The 20,516-nt window shown below is 41.3% G+C and overlaps 2 protein-coding genes across 7 annotated transcripts in view; one reads left to right on the forward strand and one right to left on the reverse strand.

Moving 5' to 3' along the window:
• Positions 1–10,870, reverse strand: part of VEZT (vezatin, adherens junctions transmembrane protein) — a 61,150-nt gene extending 50,280 nt beyond the window's left edge. For 4 of the 5 annotated variants that reach the window (XM_030959420.1, XM_030959419.1, XM_030959427.1 and 1 more), the window contains exon 1: positions 10,798–10,870. In XM_030959420.1, the coding sequence (XP_030815280.1) occupies positions 10,798–10,833 (36 nt within the window). In that variant the 5' untranslated portion in view covers positions 10,834–10,870. Of the gene's footprint in view, positions 1–1,506; positions 1,558–10,797 lie in introns of those variants that run through there. The other variant, XM_030959428.1, reaches the window with a different exon arrangement.
• A 250-nt stretch (positions 10,871–11,120) lies between these two features.
• Positions 11,121–20,516, forward strand: part of FGD6 (FYVE, RhoGEF and PH domain containing 6) — a 73,136-nt gene continuing 63,740 nt past the window's right edge. For both annotated transcript variants that reach the window (XM_030959437.1, XM_030959439.1), the window contains exon 1: positions 11,121–11,304. In XM_030959437.1, the coding sequence (XP_030815297.1) occupies positions 11,292–11,304 (13 nt within the window). In that variant the 5' untranslated portion in view covers positions 11,121–11,291. The remainder of the gene's footprint in view (positions 11,305–20,516) is intronic.

Below are 20,516 nucleotides of genomic sequence, written 5' to 3' on the forward strand. Positions count from 1 at the left end.
TTCCTTTTTATAACAGTCCAACATTAAAAAGGAAAAAAAAACCACAACAGCTTTTACATTTCTCCATGTGATATAAATGCTACACTTTTATTTCAAGAATTTCAGGATACACCAGAAAGTTTATCCTTGCAAGCAGTAATAGGTGGTAATAAAAAAAAATTAGACCTGTGAAAAAGCTTTTACATTGGAATGTAAGGTAAAGGGATAGCAAGTTTGTTTCAGTGGATGGCACAAAGAGGGAATTTTAAATACAAAATCTCATCTTCCTATTAATACAGCATATTATTCTAGAGGAATCTATTCCAAGTACTTCTGAATTTTTATTTTTAACCACTGTCAACTTAGATAATAAGTCGAGAGTAGTTAAAAGTAAAAATAAGAAAGTTAATCATTAGTATTACTCACTTTTGACAGTCAGGTTTGTTTTTTTATTTCTAGTTGTCTCTGGCAGAATGACATGGTAATGAATAATGCAAAAAGTAGAGAGGAAATTTTAAAAAATAATTAAGCTTATTATTATATTACCATCATACTATCAGTTACTGATAGGAAATATTACCTAAAGTAATTGATACCAAAACAAGGTTTTTCAGCAATATGCTCTATTTATTTCTAAAATTTCCTCCAAGTTGCTGCTGCTTCTGCTAAGTCATCTTCTGAGACACAGGAGACAGGGATTACATTTAGGGCCAGTGCATTTTTAAAAATTATGTTAATTGTCCAAAATGAGTGCTGGAAATGAAACAGCTCCAGAATAGACAGAAGACTAAAAGCCATTCTTCTTTGGTGTACTTTTTACAGATTATATATGAAAAAACTTGTTAACAAGTGAAGTGAGATAGTCAGAAACAGCTGATATACTGAGCAGGAACATAGTTTCTGAAAGTTTGAAGAATCAGAGTTTTCTATGGACTCAGCAGAGACCAACAAAAAAACCACTCATCTTTTTATGACTTTTCTAACTCATTACAGTAATACTGCAAAGTCATTCAGTTGTAACCATTTACAGTACAGGATAGGTTTATCTAAGCTTCCATTAACAGAATCAAGACAGAAAATCCTTTCCTCTTCATTCACAACTCCATGAGCATATTTATTTTACATCCATAGCGCTAAAAATTATTTCACTCACAAACATATGTTTAATTACAATTCTCCTTTTTTCATTGCTGAAAGTGGCTGAGACTCATTCTAAACCCAGGATATATTTTTCAGGATTAAAGAACAGTCCACTAAATTACTGTGGGTCTTTAACACTTCCCCAATGCTTATTTTAATAGGGCACTGACCTGGGTTAGAAAAAAACATCATCTAAACTGAAGACTGCAATTGTGTCTGCAATTATAAGACAGTAAAAATTTTAAAAAAATCAAAATCAAGGCACACACTAAAATATAATCAGACATAACATTGCCTATTACTATGTGATGGAAACGCTGTATTAATAGAAAATTCCTTAGCCTCAGAAAACAGTTGCTTTTGATAGATAAATACTCAAATACTTACATCTATTACAGCCTTGCAAGCACAGATACCACACTTAAATATTTGAGGCATTTTGAGAAAAACTTTGCATGCACATATCAGAGACTAAGACACTGTTAGCTTTTATAGCCTTGTTACAATAGCAGCTGAAAATCAAAGCCACACCCAATTATTTTTGCTGATGCATCATGAAGTAAATGACTCAGGATTTCTCCAATAAAGACAGGGGCTTCCCTCACCCCTGTTCTTTACTATAATACAATTTGCCACTTAGTAGCTAATTAAACAGATTAACCTTATAAGTAGTATTTAATGACATTGGACAAAGGCTTAAAGACCTCCTCTTAAAATACAGATGTTCAAAGCTGAGGTTTCCAGTATGTCAAAAACACTGTGGGAGCTTAAGCCACCTCCAAAATAACTACAATTATGAATTATCATTTAAAACCCCAAAAGGTTAAACATTTCTTTATGAATGACAGCAAAGGCTAAGGTATGCTGAACAGGTGGCTAAACTCAGAACAAATCACCAGTATTGAAATCTTCCCCTCTCTCAAAACAGATGTGAAAAAGTTGAGCTAACACTCACAGACAGAGCGATCTTTGTCTCCTGGAAGAGCGTGTTCCATTTTTCTCTTTGGTACTGCTCCCAAGCACCTGACAGAATGTCGCCCACCTCCCCGTTTCTCTCTGCTTGTCCCTCCAGGATGACCCAAGATGAGGATGAGAAGAAGCTGTCAGTGTAACTGCACCTGTGGCCCTGCACAGAGGCATTTTCCTCCCTGCATCAGCGGATGCAGTTTGAAACTTCCCAGGATCATGCGATTTCTCCTGACTAATGTGGCTTTCTAACTGGGAGGAGGGAGACAAAGATGACAGATTGCTAAAGGCTTTTAAAAAGATGCTGCTTGAAAGAATTATTGCACATTGATCTCATATTCAGCCATTAATAAGACTTTCCAAGCAACGGTGTTTAAAAGCCTTGGTCATATTCTCCTGGCTGGTAACCACCTCCTCCTGAGCGCCGGCTGACAGAGAGCCAGGCGCTGCTGACACGGCTGCTATTAGACAATGGCTTCGAGGCAGCCAGAGAGACATTTAGATTTCTTATTCTGCTTTCACTGCCACAGCAGCACAGACCTTGGCTTCTCCAGCACTGCTGATCATCTGCTTTACAAGTAGGTTCTGAGAATTACTTTAAAGCCATTAATCTATTACTGTTCCCAGATATTTTTTGATGCACAATATCTTGGCCAGTGGCAGGACTCGGCATGGGGGGTGGTATGGGGCTGGGTCAGGGGAAGTTTGGGTTGGGTATCAGGAGAGAATTTTTCACCTTGGAGGTAGCTGAGTACTAGAGCAGGCTCCTCAGGATGGGGGCCATGGCATGAGACCTGTTTGACTTCAGGAAGCATTTGGAAAATGCTCTCAGGATCGTGATGTGATTATTGGGGTATCCTGCATGGGACCTGGAGTTGGGCTCAATGACCCAGTTGGGTCCCTTCCAACTCAGCATATTCTGAGATTCCATATGTACCTATTTTGCATGGACTCGTGTGTCCTCAAGAGTTTGGGAAGTTTAACAGCCTGTGTTTATTTCTGTATCACTGTATCTCTGATATGGGAATTCTCCTTCCTTTGCATTTTACAGCAGGTGGCTGCACATTACTGCCATCGTGGAAAAGCATTAGAAAAAAAACATTACATACTAGACAAAGCACTGAAATTCACTGAGAGCTCTGCACTGTTTACCCATTCAAAAGTGGACCTGCAAATACAGGTGAAAAGCTGAGCAGGTCCTTTCTGACAGAGATGAAAAATACTGGAAAAACTGCAAGTAAAAGCAGTAAACATTACTTTCCCTGAGGGACAAGGTAAGAAGCTAGCTGTCTCTGCAGCTTGAGTTTTGGGTGGGAAGTCACTCATCAGACTAGGCTGATGATACAGCAAGGCTGCTTTGCTTTATACCAGTCACTAACTCACAGATTTACTCCTTCATTTACATTCAAAACTCAATTAATTAAACTAATGCACCCGACTGGTAAACTAGTGAAATATTTCTGATACATTTTTTAAAACCTCTTTAAAACATTAGCTCCAAATAATCAACTTATCTACCACAGATCATGCCAATTCTTACTCCAAATGACAACACGCTGTGCAAACAACTTTACTGAAGAGAATGGCATTCAAGAAACAAAAGGCAGTCACATTATGAAGATTTAAAGAAAACTATACTGAGCAATTCTTTATATTCCAGTGTCTCAAGAAAGTTGATTCATGACTTGAAGTTGTAAGAGGAGTACTGCAGTATTAACCCTCTGTACATGACTCCAGAGCAACAAATACAGAGGAGAATTAAAAAACAGACCCCAAAATTTACTCTGAATCATCGTGTATGTTCATCTTAAAATATTCTATTAAAAATAGTAACGGCAATATAGATTTACACACTCTATGGTCCATATAATAAATACTTTAATATATTTCTTCTGATATCCAGAAATGCTTGATGAGTTGACTTGGTCTCTGCAACAACCAGACTGTTCTTCACATAGTTTTAAGCTTGCACTTTATTTTCTCTGCGGTATCACCTGCCCCCAGTCGTGTGATGAAAAGGAGCACGGTCTGTCCTCCCTTTCAACTGAGCAAACCGCTGAGAAGCAAAATACCTGAAACAGTCCATCCATCACCAGCCCAAGTGCCTGTACAGCACACTGCAACCCTCAGCAGAGCCATCTCCCCAGGCTGCATTCACATGGTCAATTGAACCTGCCATTACCCGTGGGTGCAGCTGAAAGCTGCAGTGCCACTTTAGAACACTGATGTTCTAATTTATGCAGCCGAGTGCTGAGATGGAACAAGGAAATAATCTGATAGGAAAAAAAACTAGGATGCTTTTTTTCCTTAGCCAAGTTGGTTTGTCTCATCAGTCTCCTGAGCCATTGTGCAGCATCACCCACAAATCCAGGTGCCTGCATATGGAACAGGATGTGAATAAACTGCGCAAGAGGAGTGAGGCCCAAACACCTCTTCTGCCAACAGCCCACACTTCAAGCAGACAAAGCACACTCCCAAAACCAGCTCATTAGAATGACAAGTGAACTGTGGCTTTGACAGAGCCATGTATTTAGAACTGGCTTTATTGTATGCATACATAAAAAATAAGAGTTCACCCAATATTCAGTGAGAAAAATCCTACTAACAGAGCATTACTGACAGTACTGTTGAAGGTGTGTGAATGCTGGTTTTCAGCTTCTTTTTCCTAATGTGTGAGACATTATTTTTTAGAATACAGTATTACAAGTCTGATGCTTGACAAAAAAAACCATTATTTTGCAAGTCCTAAAGTTTTCAGGCTTTTGAATGAAAGTGACTTAAAATTCTCATCACAACAAGAAGTTTCTTGTAGGGGGATAGAATATAAGAAAATCAAGATAGCGTAGAAAGTAATCTTACCCCTAAGGAGTTGCAGCTGGTCCAATTATCAAAGATTAGGAACAGGCCTGAGTTTAACAGGCCACAACTGTAACCAGTGAGAAGAAGAGTGCTATAAAAGAGTGGGGTGGCTGGTTAAGAAGGGAACTGGAGTCAGTTAGCTACTTTGTGAAGAAGAAAGAGTCAGTGCTTGGTGGAGCTGCCCACAAAAAACACCAAGAAGGTATGAAACTTTTGCAATAAGGAGATAACAGTATGAAACAGCTGACAACAGTTTCTGAGGTTAGATTCCTTGGTTTTTGTTTAATTTTTTTAAACAAACTTATTTTATAACAGTTTATTTGGGTGAAAAAAGCATTTGTGAAAATGTGTGACTGAGTACTTTGATAAAAGCTCAACCTTTTAAGCATGTGGTTTACAAGGGTTCAGATAAGGACTTGAACATCTAGTGATGCACCAATATTCTAAAAAATACCATATATTAGGCATGTTTTACTATTGTAGGCATATAGAAAACATATTAGCTAAAGGCTGTTCTGTATACAGTGCATCGTGCTGGGAATTGGTGGTGCTTCTTCCTAGGATCTCTTTCCAATCTAACAGAAATCTGTGGATCAGATCATTATATGCAGGCATCCTCTGTGCCCCTCAGCACCAAGCAGCCTCTTGGTTTGATGCCAGTGATTTATATGTTATTGTTGACTCTGGGACTTCTACTGGGCCAAACAATCCCAAATTTAAAAGTCTGGAGTTACAGTAATGATCAGATCCTCTAGATCTAGAATAAAACATTAGATTCCACAGTGCTGCAACCATTATGACACACAACCAGCTATTCTTTAACATGTATTTCTACTAGTACTGAAATAACCCATGAATAACAATATTAAGTAAATAATATGGACAGAACTGGTTGTAGGAATGGCACAAGGTTCATGACTGAATTAAAACAATGTCTCAAGTGAGAAAATATTTCTTTCCTAATTAAAATTTTTTAAAATGGAAATTTTATGCCAGTGAAATTAATTCAGTATTGCACAATTGTACATGTACATAATTCTGACATAAATACCTGTATTTCAAACACTACATATGTAAAAGCCCTTAAAAATCTAAGGTGGTGGTAGTTTGATATTGTGTGAGTCAAAATCATATATTTGTGCAGTCTGAGTAACTTTCTTCTAAATACACAGAAATAAAACAGAAAATAAAAGAGTCCTACAACCCCTCTACCAGAACTGCTCTGACACAGCAAGGATCACTTTCTGGGATTTCAACAATGGTCTGGGTGAAACTGAAGGGAGGAAGGAGCATCTCACACATGAGGTGAGCCTGAGAGAGCTGGGACTGGTGAGCCTTGAGAAACCTCAGGGTGGGTCTCGTATCCAAAGAAAGAGTGCAAAGAGGAGAGAAATGGGCACTTTTCAGTGGAGCCCAGTAACAGGACCAGAGGCAATGGGCATAAATTGAAACACATGAGGTTCCCTTTGAACATCAAGACATTTTTTTAGTGTGAGAGTGACTGAGTATTGGCACTGCTTGCCCAGAGAGATTGTGAGATCTCTCTCTATCCTTGAAGATGACCATCTGACCATGGTCCTGGGCTACTGATTCTACATGACCCTACTTGAGCAAGATAGACCAGGTGACCTCCAGAGGTCCCTTTCAATCTCAAACATTCTGTGGTTCTGTGAGCACAGCTTGAATATCTCTCCAAAGGTAAAAAAAAAAAGCTTGCACAAACTCATTAAAATGTAGGACAAATTGCACAGCTGAAAACAGAAACTGGAAGCTGAAAATGCAGTATTTGGATCACCTTCATTTCAGTGTTCTGAAAGAATGGGTACAGGAGAAAAAAGATGAAGCAGAAAGGATTTTTAATAAATCTATAAACTCAAAAGCAGAAAGAATCCAAGCATAGCGCCTATATTTAAAAGGAGAAAAAGCAAACAAGAATGTGTCAGTTCTATGAATTTGATCAAAAGCCAGCATGCTACTCAGAATAATTATTCTTTCTTGCAAAATTCAAAGACAAAGAAGAAAACAAATTATCATCAAAGATATCACATTGGTTCACCAGAGGTAGATTGCACCAAACTTACTTGACATCTTTCTTTGACAAGACAGCTAATTTTTACAGATAAAGGAAATGCAGGAAGTTTATGTCAACTTTTTACACTATGCTGTATGGTTATGGACTTTTGATACTGTGCCATATCAGGATAAAAAAGATGGGAAAGGAACCAAGTATGCTGATGGCAGAGATAAGAGTGGTCTACACTGAATGGAAAGCCATTGGATCAGAAGGTTACTTAATGGAGTTCATGAAGAATGAGTCTTTGGTCAAAGCTTTTGCATTTTTAAAAGCTTTGATATTTGCCATAATTATAACTTATAAACCTTGCTAATAACATTTCCTGATAAGACCAAGGAGCATCATATATGCACAAAATGATTGAAACATAATAGAAAAAGAATGGGAAGGCCTTAAGTGGGTATTGGTAATGGCATGCAATTGAACAACAGACAACAGCAAGACCTTACACAGAGGGACTAATAAAAACCAACTCTCCAATGGTGTGGAAGCTGTTGATAAAATCAAGGACACATACGAGCAGTTACCCTATCATTTGAGTCAAACTCTACTCCCAGCAACCAGCACCAGGACAAGAGGGCACAGTCTCAAGCTGCACCAGGGGAGGTTCAGGTTGGACACCAGGAGAAATTCCTTAACAGAAAGAGCACTTAAGCACTTCTGCCTGGGTAGGTGGTGGAGTCACTATCCCTGGAGGTGTTCAAGAAACAACTGGCCCTTGGTCCTAGTTAATAAGGTGGTGATCAGTCAGAGGTTGGACTGGATCTCAGAGGTCTTTTCCAACCTAAATGTTTCTGTGATTCTGTAAATTCTAGAGACAGATAGAACTATATAAGATAATGGAAAATATTAGCTGACGTGCAAGTAGGTATGAAGTGGCCATGAATAAATTTCCAGTCAGAAATTAGGTGGCAGTTATAAATCATCAAAGTCCTGACACAGTCGCTCCACTGGCATAATGATGCAGAAATTTAGCTAGTTTGAACAAGAAGCTTCTTTAATTTATACATTAAAAAAAATAAAAACAGAAGGAGATCACATTGTCCACACAACAATAAAAAAGCTAACACAATTCCAGTCTCATACAAATACACAAAATGCTGAAAATTTGCAGAGGATACCAAGTAACTGCAGCACGATGGTCTTCCAGGTTTTCTATAAAAATTCATCTTAAGCAACTTAACATCAATTTGTAATCTATGATCTCCCTTAATAAATTCAGGCACCCACTAATAACACCATTTATTGTTCCTCCGTTGTTTAGTACAATCTGCCCTACACTGCCACCATTTTTAATTTGTTGTGCTGCTGGGTAGACGAGCCCAGGCCCAACATATCAGGGGCACCTCTGTGTTTCTTGAGTTCTGTTCCTCCCCACTGTGTTTGTAGTATTTTAATTAGAAGAGCAACTGCTTGTAACAAATGCAAGAACTGAAGTGCTGGGACTATTGAGTCAAGTGAATAACAATTGCTGGCTGGTGCAGGATTTAATTTATAAATTGGATAGAATATGGCAGCATTTAGTGGCCAGAATAACTGCCCATCATTCACCATTGTTCAGTCATGATGATCTGCAGTGGTATTTGAACTTGATGGAAAACACTGCTCTCCCAGAGCAGGAATTAGGTGTTTGTGCTTCTCTGCCTTCAAAGATAAATTAATGTAAAGGATTCCTGGATAATGAGAAAAATGATTGGTCCTTGGAAGCTCAGAAATATTTATCAGCAGGACATCATCTGTTTGATGCTGCAAAATTTTTAATGTGGATACCTGTTATTGATGTCTTCAAGGCCAGCTGGACAGAACTATGACCCAAAAAGACATGCAAAAACCTGGGCATTACCATCATATGGAACACATGAAGTATGCCCCATTTGCTTCCCTCTCCTACCCATCCTTTTGGGTGTGAGGTACATAAAAGACACTTCTTTCCTGATTACACATTTGTTAGCACACCACCACCCCTTATAACAGCCATTGGTATCTGGCTGAAGGGAGCTCCAAATGCACAGAGAAAGCAGCTGTTCACAGCAACTGAGATCTAAAAGCTTTCTTGCAACCGTGATTGCTGAAGAACATGGGAAGTGACCTAGTGAGGTGCAGAGAAAATGTAGTTGCTTACCAGAAATGGCAAATAATTAAGGGGGAGAGTTAGGGACCCAAGAAAACAAAAATTAAAAATACAAACATGTTGTAACATTAACTACCCCAATACTTTTTGGCTCCTTGCCAATTCCTAGCTCTGGCTCATGTGTGCAAAGTATGCTCATAATTCTCTGAGGAGGCTTCATTTTAGAATAGCATGAACCCTGCTGAGTACTCCTGAAGATAATTTTGGTGTGTATTTCATAGTACCCATTTTTATGAGCTGGCAGCCCACCCAGTTTTGTAGTCCAGCCAATCAGCCAACCCAAACAGTATTTGTCCTACTATTGCTTTTCTGATTTTATTATGATGTACCACAATATATGACAGATCTGTTAGTGTCATTCAGTGTACCTGTGTGTATGGATATACACACACTTGGTACAGCAAATGTACCCAAGAGCCTTTATTTCACTTCCTTGTGTTTTGGGAAGTCCTTTCCCAAAACACAAGGATAATAATGAAGAGCATATGCAAGAAGATCTTTTACTCTCTATGCAGCAGATATTTTTCAATCAAAATGGTAGTTGCTACATGAATCGAAGAACTGCGAAACTGTAAAACATGTACAACTTTTACTGAAGATAGAAATGCAGAGGGCAGGCATTATACTTGTGAAATAAATTTTCACCCCAGATTTATAGTATGAAAGCAAGCAATTTAATGTATCAGCAACATAAACACTAACTCTTATTGTTAGGATCCAAGGTCGGGTGTGGATGAACACAAAACTTTGTGGTATGGACCAAAGACTAAAGACATACTGCTTACACAGCTGAGAAAAAAATAATTGCTTGTGTAAGGAGTGTTTTGCATCCTGGTTGAAGGAGAAGCCTTATTGCTATTATAATAATTACTAATTTTAAAGACAGCATTTCTCTATAACCACTTTGTACACCTGCAACACCAGGTGCGCCCTCCATTAAGATACAATTACACTCACCCGCTGCAAACAGACTGGATTTTGTTACCGAACCGCAACAGCTGATATGTTTAGCCACTATTATTTCAATAAGGCCAAGATGATATTGTAGCTCTAACAAGACGCGATATAACTAGACACGGTTTATGCAAAGCCAGTAATAACACAAACACTACAGAGATAAAGCGGTTTCAGTTCTCGCTGCACAGCTGCGTGAAGAAAGACACCTTCTCCGTGAGTGACCCCGACTCAGAGGCAGAATTTTTTAGCTGCTCGCTCCCTGTGCGCTGACCCCGAAGTTCAGCCCGGCGGAGCTCACGGGCGGCTCTCGGGGAACCGCCGCCGTCACGGGCCCCGCCACACCTCCCACCGCGGCCGCCCGACAGCGGGGCCGGCCGGCGCAGCCCCGCCGCACAAAGGATCGCCCGGCCCCGCTGAGCCGTCCCGCCCTCGGCCTGCGCGGAGGGCGCGGCGCTGGCCCCGGGCTGCTCCGGGCCGCGGGACACGCTGAGCACCGCCCCGACCCGCCGCTCCCGCCGGTCCCGCCCGACGTTGCCCGCCCGCGGCGGGCGCTGCCCTGCGCCGGGCCCCGCGCCCGCCTGGCGCCCCGCGCCCGCCCGGCCTGCCCGGTGCACGCCGCCCCCGGGGGCCGTGGCGCAACGAGGGGAGAAGGCACCCGGGCCCAGCCCGCGCCGGGTCGCCCCGCGCCCACCTCAAACACCACTTCTTCGTCGAACTCCGGTGTCATCCTTGCCCGCCATGCCACCCCCTCCTCGTGGGCACGCTGGGAAACCGAGTCCGCCGTGCCGCCGACCGCCTAGCCCCGCCCCGCCCGCCGGGCGCTGCCTGGCGTCGGGAGAACTACAACTCCCAGAAAGCACAGCGAGCGCCCGCTTTCGGGCGCCCTGTGGGCGGGGCGGATGGGGCGGGGGCGGGGCGGGGGAGGGGGCAGCGGGGGCGGGGCGGGGCGAAGGCCCGTCAGGGGGGCCAGTAGGGGGCGCCGGCGGGAGGTGTCTGAGGGCGCTCCGTGTGCCGCGGCCGCGGGGTGGGATGCGGCGGTGGCGGGCGGGGGGAGCTGCTCCTGCTCCGGCTGCTCCTCCGGCTGGGTGGCGGCGCGGGGGAACAATGGGCTCCTTCTCCTCGGCCCTCAGAGGGGCCGTGGCGTAAGGGACGAGGGGAAGCGCGGCTCCGCGCCTGGGGAGCACCATGAGCTCCGCCGGTGAGTGCCCGGGGAAACTTTGGGGAGCGGCGGTTTCCGCCCAGCCGGCGGCCGGCGGGGCGTCCGCGTGCCCCCGCGGCCGGACAGCGTCGCCTCGCTCGCCCTGCGGCGGCGGGGACGCGGGGATGAGGGGCTCTTGCCGCCGGACGGGAGCCGGAGCCGCCGGCGCGCTCCCTGTCCCGGCTGCGCCCCCGGCTCGCTCCGGGGGCAGCGCGGGGAGGCGGGCGGGGAGCGGTCGGAGCGGTGAGGGGCGCACCCGGCTCGGGGCACAGTTCTCCCCGGGGCACAGCCCTTCCCGGGGTCTGCTACCGGCTCCCCGCACCCCTCGGCACGTTTGGCTGCGGGCACGTCCTGCTCGGGGCTGGGGCTGAGCCGGGCTCTCCGCTCGCCGCTCCGCGTGTCCCGAGCGGGTCCCTGCGCCCAGGCTGAGCTCACGGCGGGGGAAAGCTGCTGGGAGGCGGGCTGTGCCAGGAGAGCCAGCACCGGGGCTGGGGCTGTCGCTCCGTCTGACTCCGCGGAGCGGCCAGAGTTTGTCAGCTGCGGCTTTGCTTGGGGATGTACCTGCCTTGGCCGGGATCTTGCACGCAGGAGCCCCACGGCGGTGCTGGAAAGCGTTCGCTTGTGGCCTTTCCAGCTGCGGGTTGGAACTGACCTACTTCAGTGCTTTCCTTACCTTTCCTCCCCCTTTTCTTGACCGCTGCCAATTTACTGACTAAAAGAGCTCCAAGGCAAATTCTTGGTTTAGAACAAGAGCACCCCGTGTTTAAGGGAATTGCTCCTATTTATATTTGCTCGCACGGTGGTGTGCTAACTTAACGCTTTTGTTCAGGCATCTGTTAGATTAGTAGATTCCTTTCTTATCTGCCTAACAGGAGTCGTTTCTGCATTGAAAACATGTCGTGTAAATTATGATGTATTGGATGGAAACACAGCTAATTGTAGGGTTAAACGGGAAGCAGCAAAGTGCTTCCTGTAAGGATTGGGGTGGTGGTGGGTGTTCTAAAGAAAAAGCAATACACAGTTATCAAGCAAAAATATCTACCTAATTCTCAGTGTTTGCCTCTCAAGAATGTCAACTTGTTATTGACTCCAGCGTTAATTAAGTCATCTGACCTCTCATAGCTAATCAGAATTTACTGGAAAATGAAAAGTGATTTAATGCATCTTTCTGCTTCATGTAAAACATTTCCATTTTTAATACATTTGACAGAAGTGATTTTGTTTAGATTTTGAAAAGCATGTAATAAAGCAGGTTATCTCTGCTTAACCAGCTGCATTGTAGGTTCCCGTTTTTAGTAGTGCTGCTGATTGTGCAGTTCACACTGATCTTTTAAGGGTTAAACAGCTGTGCTATGTGTTAAACATAAGTGTTAGGGGGTGCTCAAGAGCTGGGCTGTTAAAATTTGATACGGTACTAAGTTTCAGAAAGTTGGGTTGATTTTCAGTACTTAACAGTGATTTCATAACTTTTAGATCTTAGATGGTGTGACTAAATCGGTTTTAAGTGTACATTGTGGTGGTGTTTATGGGGAAGGTGAGGACAAAAGGGTTCTGGTGAACAAAGTAAGCAAAAAAGGGATACTGAGGAATATGAGAAAGTGGACAGTTTAATGAGAAACCTAAATTTTAGCAAGTTTTTCAAGAGGGAGGCATAAAGAGTACTAGGACATAAAGAGGGAAGATGGGGAGTATTTAAGAGGGGATGAAGAGTATATTGTGTGTGATGTATTATGTGAAGATAAAATACATGGGGAACAGGTGAAACAAGATTAGAGATTCTGCTGACAGCATCATGACAGCCTTTGACATTTCAGTTAAGGAGCTCCTAGGCAGGGTATGAAAAGGCTGAAGACTTGCAGAAGACAGTTCTGAAGGTTTAATATCCCTCTCTTGTTATTGCTGCAGAACTTAGTGCCTGTAATATACAGGCATTCTTTATAAAGCTATTGTTCATAAAAACCACAAAAACTTAACAACTCCTGTATTTGAATTTCAATCTTGTGATCTATAGAATCTTATTTCCTACATTGAAGTTATTTAATTGTGAATTCAGTTCTTACACTGGTTTGTGCTATATAAGCCAGTTTTCTGACAGCTGGGTGGTAATACAGCGTTTCTGTAAAAATGTTATTGTCTGTGAAGGCTTCAGGTAGAACTTGAGATGCTAGAAATCTTTCCTTCAGTTTGACTTGAGGGGCCTAAGTGCCTCTCTTGGGTCTTCTTTTAATGTACCTTTAGGACAAAGCAACATGGTACACCATCATCTGTATTGCTTTATTTTTTTTAAGTAGCATTTGCAGGTGTATGCTTGATAGGCAGGGCTTTCTCTAAGAGAGATACTGTGCTATTTGAGAGGACTGTGGTATGGGGAGAAACCCCAAACACAGCTTCTCCCCAAAGACAGAAGTTCCAAAAGGTCTGAGATTGATAACCCAGCCTTAACCTTGCTCCAGCCTACCTTCTGCCTTTCTAAATAATGCAGTGCATATTCAGTGTCTTGCTGTGTATCTTTTCTATTTCCTCTACAGAATTGTTTCAGTTACATCTCAGTCCAGAACTAACATAACTACATGATGGAGTTCTGCCACAGCCGTTGCTTACATGTTTTAAAATGCATATGTAAGTCTGAAATTGTTGCAGCTAAGGAACTATAGCACTTTTAAAAAATTTCTATAATTCTAATATAATTTGAAGATTATCTCATTGTAGTGATCAACCCATATGTTGGTTTCAATCTTCACTTACACCTATACTCCTGCCATTGCTTTCTCATGCACTACACAAGATATATAAATATATACACACTACATACATGATGCCAGTGAATGTCCATTTACTCATTTCTGCCTGGAAGTATTATGCTGGCTTCAAGTATGTGCTTTGCCTTTAAAAGGAAAAAACAAAAGCTCAGAGTTATGAGTTTGACATTTATTATTTCTTGCTGAAGAAACAGTCCTTATATGTGAATCTATAGAGCTTATTTAATGTGGGCAGAATGTATAACTTAGGCTTGAAATTGGTTTTGACAACAACAGTGAGAAAAATGTATTTTAATGTCAGAAATGTAGTTCAAATGGAAAAAACATAGCAGGAACAGAATAAACAAAATCAACATGACTTTTCCAATCAAACTTCGTTGCTTTCAAGGATTGAAAAAAAATGAGGCCTGCAGCGTTTAATGTCCCTTTAACCCTCAAATGTGTCAAGTCTCATTAGAGTTACTCAGCTCTGTCTCTGCATGTGATCTTAAAAGGTTGTTTATTCATCTCTTGTCCTTGCTCTGAAGTTATCCCTAACTTTCCTGTTTTATTTCAATAAGTCAGTGAACCACCTAAGATTTTGAAATGGATGTTTTCCTTTTGCAGTTTAATTAGGATGTTTTCTAAAACTAGTGGCTTGGAAACCAGTTTTCCCTTGTACTTTAAAAACTACATGTGTTATCTTCCGGGATGTTATGACTCATTCCTTTTTTTGTTTCTTTTGAGCATTGTGGCACCTGAGAAAATCGGAGCCTCTCCATAATGAGAAAATAAATAAACATTTGCAGGAAATAAATTAATGATCTCACAATACTGTTTTGAGGTGTTTACCTAATGAAACTTTCTTTTTGTAACTGAAAACAAAGTAATTGACCTGAAAAGCCTTGTAACGAGTCTTTAAAATTTAGGCTGCTGGAGATCAGGATTTTTAGAATATTTATGTGTTTCTTTCTGCAGTGTATTGAGTGCCAGTGCAATAATCTCTCAGCATATCCCAAACATAGCAGTAATTCTCTCTCTCCCTATGTGTTCCTTAAAAGCAAGATTGGCTTTCCTGTTTCGAGGCTGTGAGTTGTAGGGTTTTGTGCCCAAAATAGTCTCAGGAACAGCAAATTGGCTGTTGGAGCAAGCTCTTCCTTCATGTGAGAAAAAACAGCCCATTGAGCTCTTGGTAGATACCTTCTGGGCATTGCATCATTTTCATATGAAGCCTACAGATGTGATTTGCTGCATCTGAGAATACAGTGGGCATAAGCAAACAAGGTGCCACAAGAAAGCCAATGCATATATTTGCTCTAGGCCAGCTGCTGCATGGTAGCTGTTTGAAGCCCTTTTCTTTTCCTAGTGTGTGAAATAGATTTGTCAAGTAGTATGTGAAATATATGTAACCTTATAGGTGAAAAGGAATAAACTGCCATATATATTGTGGTAAGATAAGAGCATTCATATGACCAGCTTCTATAAAGTAGCTGATTTTTTAAATTCACACCTTTGCTTACCCCATAGTAATTTGATTGTGTACCCTTTCCTTAAGCTTAGGCTGAGCTGCTGTCAAAATCTGATGCCACACTGATTTATTGTTTTACTTTCTTCCTTCTGTTTTGTGGTTCAGAAGGGGCATTGCTTTAGGGTAGGTTGCAGGATCCTGCCAGGATGCTCTGTGGGACTACCACAAGGAGAATCTCTGTTCATATAAAGCATTGTAAGGAAAGGAATATCAAGTTATATCAGCTTGGTAGTGCCTAGAACCATTTGTCCCATTTTTATGGACAGATGCAAGTTAATGTGACTTGTTCTGTTCTTTTGTTGTTCCTAAATATGGAAGGTGTTAACATGATCTCGAAGGTATTGACATAAAATTTACCTGGGAAAAACACTCCTTTAGCAACAGTAGGGTTTATTGCAGATGGGGTTTGATTTTTGATTTTTTTGCCTCAGCTCACCTTCACATATCATTGTTTCTCCTTGTTCCTATGTAGGGCAGGGAAAAGAACAAGAGGTAAAAATTTGAGGATTTAAAGCTGTGTAATAATAATGCTTACGATTGCAATATCTTATTGGCTTTTCTGTTCATTCTCGTGATAGTGCATAGGAGAAGACACCCAAGTGTTTTTAAGTGAGGTCCTCAGCTGTCAAATTTTATCATCTGAAGAACAGAAATGGCAGCACTTTAGGGGTCAAAAGACTGAGAGTAGAAGTTGTTTCAGGATGTTCTCATCCTCCTCTGAAACAAATCAAAGGAAGAACAGAAGTACTTACCAGTCAGGCAATAACAAGTGTTGGTCACAGAGGAGACCAGCAGGATGAGAATGGGTGTTGCTTTTTCCTCAGCATGCTGAAGGATGTAGTTCACCAGAGAGATAAATGTCTGTTTCTGTGCTGTGACCTGAAGTCAGACAAAGGGCGCGTGCATTGATCTGCATAGGTGGTGCTCGTGGCAATTTGTTGTTAGAAAACAAACGCCCTTTTAAATCTACTTTTTCTAAGGGGGTTAGGTGTAGGTATTTTTAAGCACTTTTTTTTTCTTCAGCACTGAGCCTGGTGTTGGCTGTTCCTGCCTGAGCAGCAGATTTCCTGTTGGCGATGGCAGCATTGCTAGTCATTTCATTTATGGATTTCTTCCTTTGCATAGTCAAGCAGGTTGGAGGATATCTCTTTGACAGTTTCTCTGGCTCTTAAACATTTCATCTGTTTATGCAAATCAAATTTTATATTTCTACTCAGATTTGCATTTATTACTGGAATCCCTGGATGCAGGGATTCTCTTTGAGAAATGGGTTAAGGTTGGAAGTGGGAGTGGGGAAAATCATAGTGATTCCCTAATTTCCTGAGTATGACCGGCTAGAGAATCCAATATCCAGTCCAAAGTTCCCTCTGAAAATTCTACACATGTCAGAAAGTGAGTTTAGGTTGTCTGTAAGTGCTTGTGGCTCTCCCCCAACACTAAGTGAGATATTTCTGTAGTTAATTATCCTTTAGGTTTCATATGATTTAGAGTTTTGTTTCTAGTTTGAACATGTCAAACCTCAGTGATCAGCTATGGAAGCTCATCAGGGGTTAGGTGGTTTTTTTTTGGTTTTGGTGGTTTTTTTTGTGATTCAAGAGCCATCTGTTACCCAAAACCTTTCACATATGCATACGTATATATCCTCTTACCATCTTAGTTTTTAAACTCTTGGTTAAATTAACCAGGATGAGCTTCCTTGGGATTTGAAGCAAAATTTTTAGACCTTGGATGCTTCTGTAGTTATTTCTGAGATTGCTGGAAGGTGACATTGCATTTCACTAACAGTCTGGTAGGTAGTATGTACAGAAATATTTTCAACTCCCTTCATCTTTTATACTTAGCAGATTACTTACTGCTTAGCTTCAGACCTGCATGGAGCTCTCATAAAATAACTACGTACAATGATTTCCAAATTCTCTTCAATTTTTACTCTCCTAAGCATAACCAACCATCTCTGTCCTTAGGTGAATAGCTAGTTTCATATGGCACCAGGAAAAAGCCCTCTGTCCAAACAACTAACTACCCCATGCATTTGCACTATAATGTTTTCTTGATTATATTTATTGGTTTTTACCTTGCTTTTGCTTGCCATTTAACAAAAAGTCATTCTCATATGACTTCCAGTCATTCCTTACACCTTTATATATAACAGTTGCCTCCTACTTAGATTTTTTTCTATTCTGGATGGGAAATTGTCCGTTTTAGAGCACTGTTATGTAGAACTGTGTTTTTCATCCGACTGTGAATTGAATTAGTTTATAAGCAACTGAACTTTGATTCTCAATTTCTAATGTCAATCTACTATACTTTCACCCTTGTCAGCTGCTGTAATCTTTTTCTAAGTAGTTAATTGCTTGTATTCTTCAGAAACTTAAAGATATTTTGTTGAGGAAAACTACTGGTATGCATTCCTTCTTGGACCTTTCCTCTCACATCACATTTATGTTTGAAAGGGCTCTTCATCACATTCCTTTCTGATGGCTGACTGCAGATCTGTGTTGATACCGAGACTGTAATGTGCCTGTTAGTACATTGACCCATATCTACTCTAGATGTAATGTGCAATCAGTTTAAAGCAGACAGTGGTGTCTTTATTATCCGACACAATTTGCTGGTCTCTTCTGTCTGCCTGAACGCTTTTTAACATGGAAGTAATTTGAAAAATTCTAGTAGGCTTCAGAAATCACGTTGAATTGCACTTATTATCAGAAGTTAATTTTTCTGCTCTGTTCATTATCCAGGTTTCCTCCACTGGCTTACAGACTGTTCTGTTTGCTTTTCTTTTCTTTACACTTTCATGGTTTAGTTTTAATAAAACCATGGGAGTTTTTGATAGTTTATATTCAGGTAATGGTGTCACGTCATAACTTCTGAGTGTGCTCCCTAATAAATACTAGTTAAAAGCCCTGCAGAGTTATCTAGTTTGGTGGTATCCAAAATGTAAGGCACTCCCACTGTAGAGAGAGAAACTTGCAAGGTTTATGAACTTCAGTTTATGCGTGGGAAAAATAATCCACAGGATATTGCTTACCTAACCAGTGTTTAATCTCCCGTATCTTTGTCAGTCTGTTTCTCTCACTTGGGCATCAGGAAGGGTTCCAAAGCAGCCTGTCTCTCTCCTGTTTCTAGGGAGTTTTAACAACTTGGTAAATATTGCTGAACATGGCCCACTACTGTGTTGTGTTCTGTGACAAACTGGGCATCCCATGTTTGTTTTTCTACCATGGAACACAGGCTCCTTTATTGCCATTACTTCATATTCCAATTGAACAAGCAGTTGACTTGTCTGAAAGTGAGTGTACAGCTCTCTTCTGCTCATCAGGATCAGTAGTTACCCACCTAAAGAGTTAATTTTATTTTTTCCTAGCAAATTGTTGATTCATTTCTCTGTGGGTTTGAAACCTGCCTTTAGATGGGATGCAGAAGGTGGGATAGCCTGGCAGTAAGTGGTACTTGGGTCACTGTTGTCAGTGGCTATAGGAATCTGTACCTTTGGAAAGAAATTCTGGATTCCCTCTTGTAAAATTTCTTAAAAATTGTCTCTGCCATCAGAGACATCAGAGACTCTGCCTTCAGAGTTTTATCTCTTCACTAATATAATGACAGCAAGGGCAGCCATTCAAAGGGTAGGTAGAGGCAGTCTGGGTACCATTTAGTGATTCATGTCCTAGAAAAACATGGTTTTACTGCTTCTGGCTCTCTGCTTAGAGCAGTGGCTTGCTGTTTAGGGAGTAGTTGCAACTGAGGGCATCTGTCCTTTTTTTTTTTTTTTAATTTTTTATTTTACCCATCTAGATTTCCTTCAAACAAACAAATCCCCACAAAACAAACGTAAACTTTGAAACTTCATTCTAATCTAAGCTAGAGATTAAGATGTAGTGTATATCTATAGTAATAATGGTGGTAAAACACAACCAAACACCAAACCAACACTTCAAAGGGAACAATAAATCAATGGCCTACGCCATCTATTTGCATGTGAAACATTAACTAGTGTGTTTTCTTGAGGGTGTTATTTAACATGTATATGACTTACTGAAAGTATAGTAAAATATTGATCAAAATAAGGGCAGTAAATACAGAGGTAATATATAAACAGTACAATAAGCTTGTTTACTTTATAAATTTGCACCTATAAAGAACACTCAAAGCTCTTAGAAATCTGAAAATATTTCAGCATATGGAAATGAATTGGTCATAAATAATCTCCTGAAATATTCAAATATTTCAGACATACTTTAAAAAAAAGCAACCACAACACAAGCAAACAAAAAACCCCAAAACTACTCAAACAGCAGGTTCAAAACTCCACAGTCTCAAAGCTCCTCATGAGCTCCTTTTCCTGACTGCTGTACACTCTCCTCAGGAGGGTTTGTCATCTTGGTGTGCCAAGCGGGTCATAATTCCTGATAGTGGTGACTGTTTCTACGTCAGACAAGTTGGAAGAGTAATTTTGTACAAGGCACAGAAATAGTGTTTTATAATAGAAAGGTACTGCCTTGCTACAAATTACTGCACTAACTTCATACCTCAGACTAACTGAACTATTGGCAGTGAAGTGCCAGTTTTGCAGCTGGTACAGTAATTCATCTCAGTATTGTCTGAAGAGGAGAGGAAGGGAACGAGGAATTTTGGGTTACACGTTTCTCAAAGTGGTGGAGGAGGGGACTCAACTACCCTAGTCACTATTCTGGCTGTCCCATTGTCTTTGTGGTTTATTGTATGTGCGGCACTTAACACACTTGCAACATTTTAAAAGGGTATTGCAGTTAAAACTACAGAACCAGGCTCTGCTTTTCTTGGCATCAGACTTTAGCATGTGAGGGAGTACATGTACTAATATTATGTTAAACTGTTTGTTTATGAAAAGACTTTGAAAACTTCCCTACCACTTCTTGATGTGCCTCTTAAAACAAAGAAAGGCAACTAGTAAAGAAGTGGTGTTA

This window comes from Camarhynchus parvulus, chromosome 1A, assembly GCF_901933205.1.
Source record: "Camarhynchus parvulus chromosome 1A, STF_HiC, whole genome shotgun sequence".
NCBI classification, from domain to species: domain Eukaryota; kingdom Metazoa; phylum Chordata; class Aves; order Passeriformes; family Thraupidae; genus Camarhynchus; species Camarhynchus parvulus.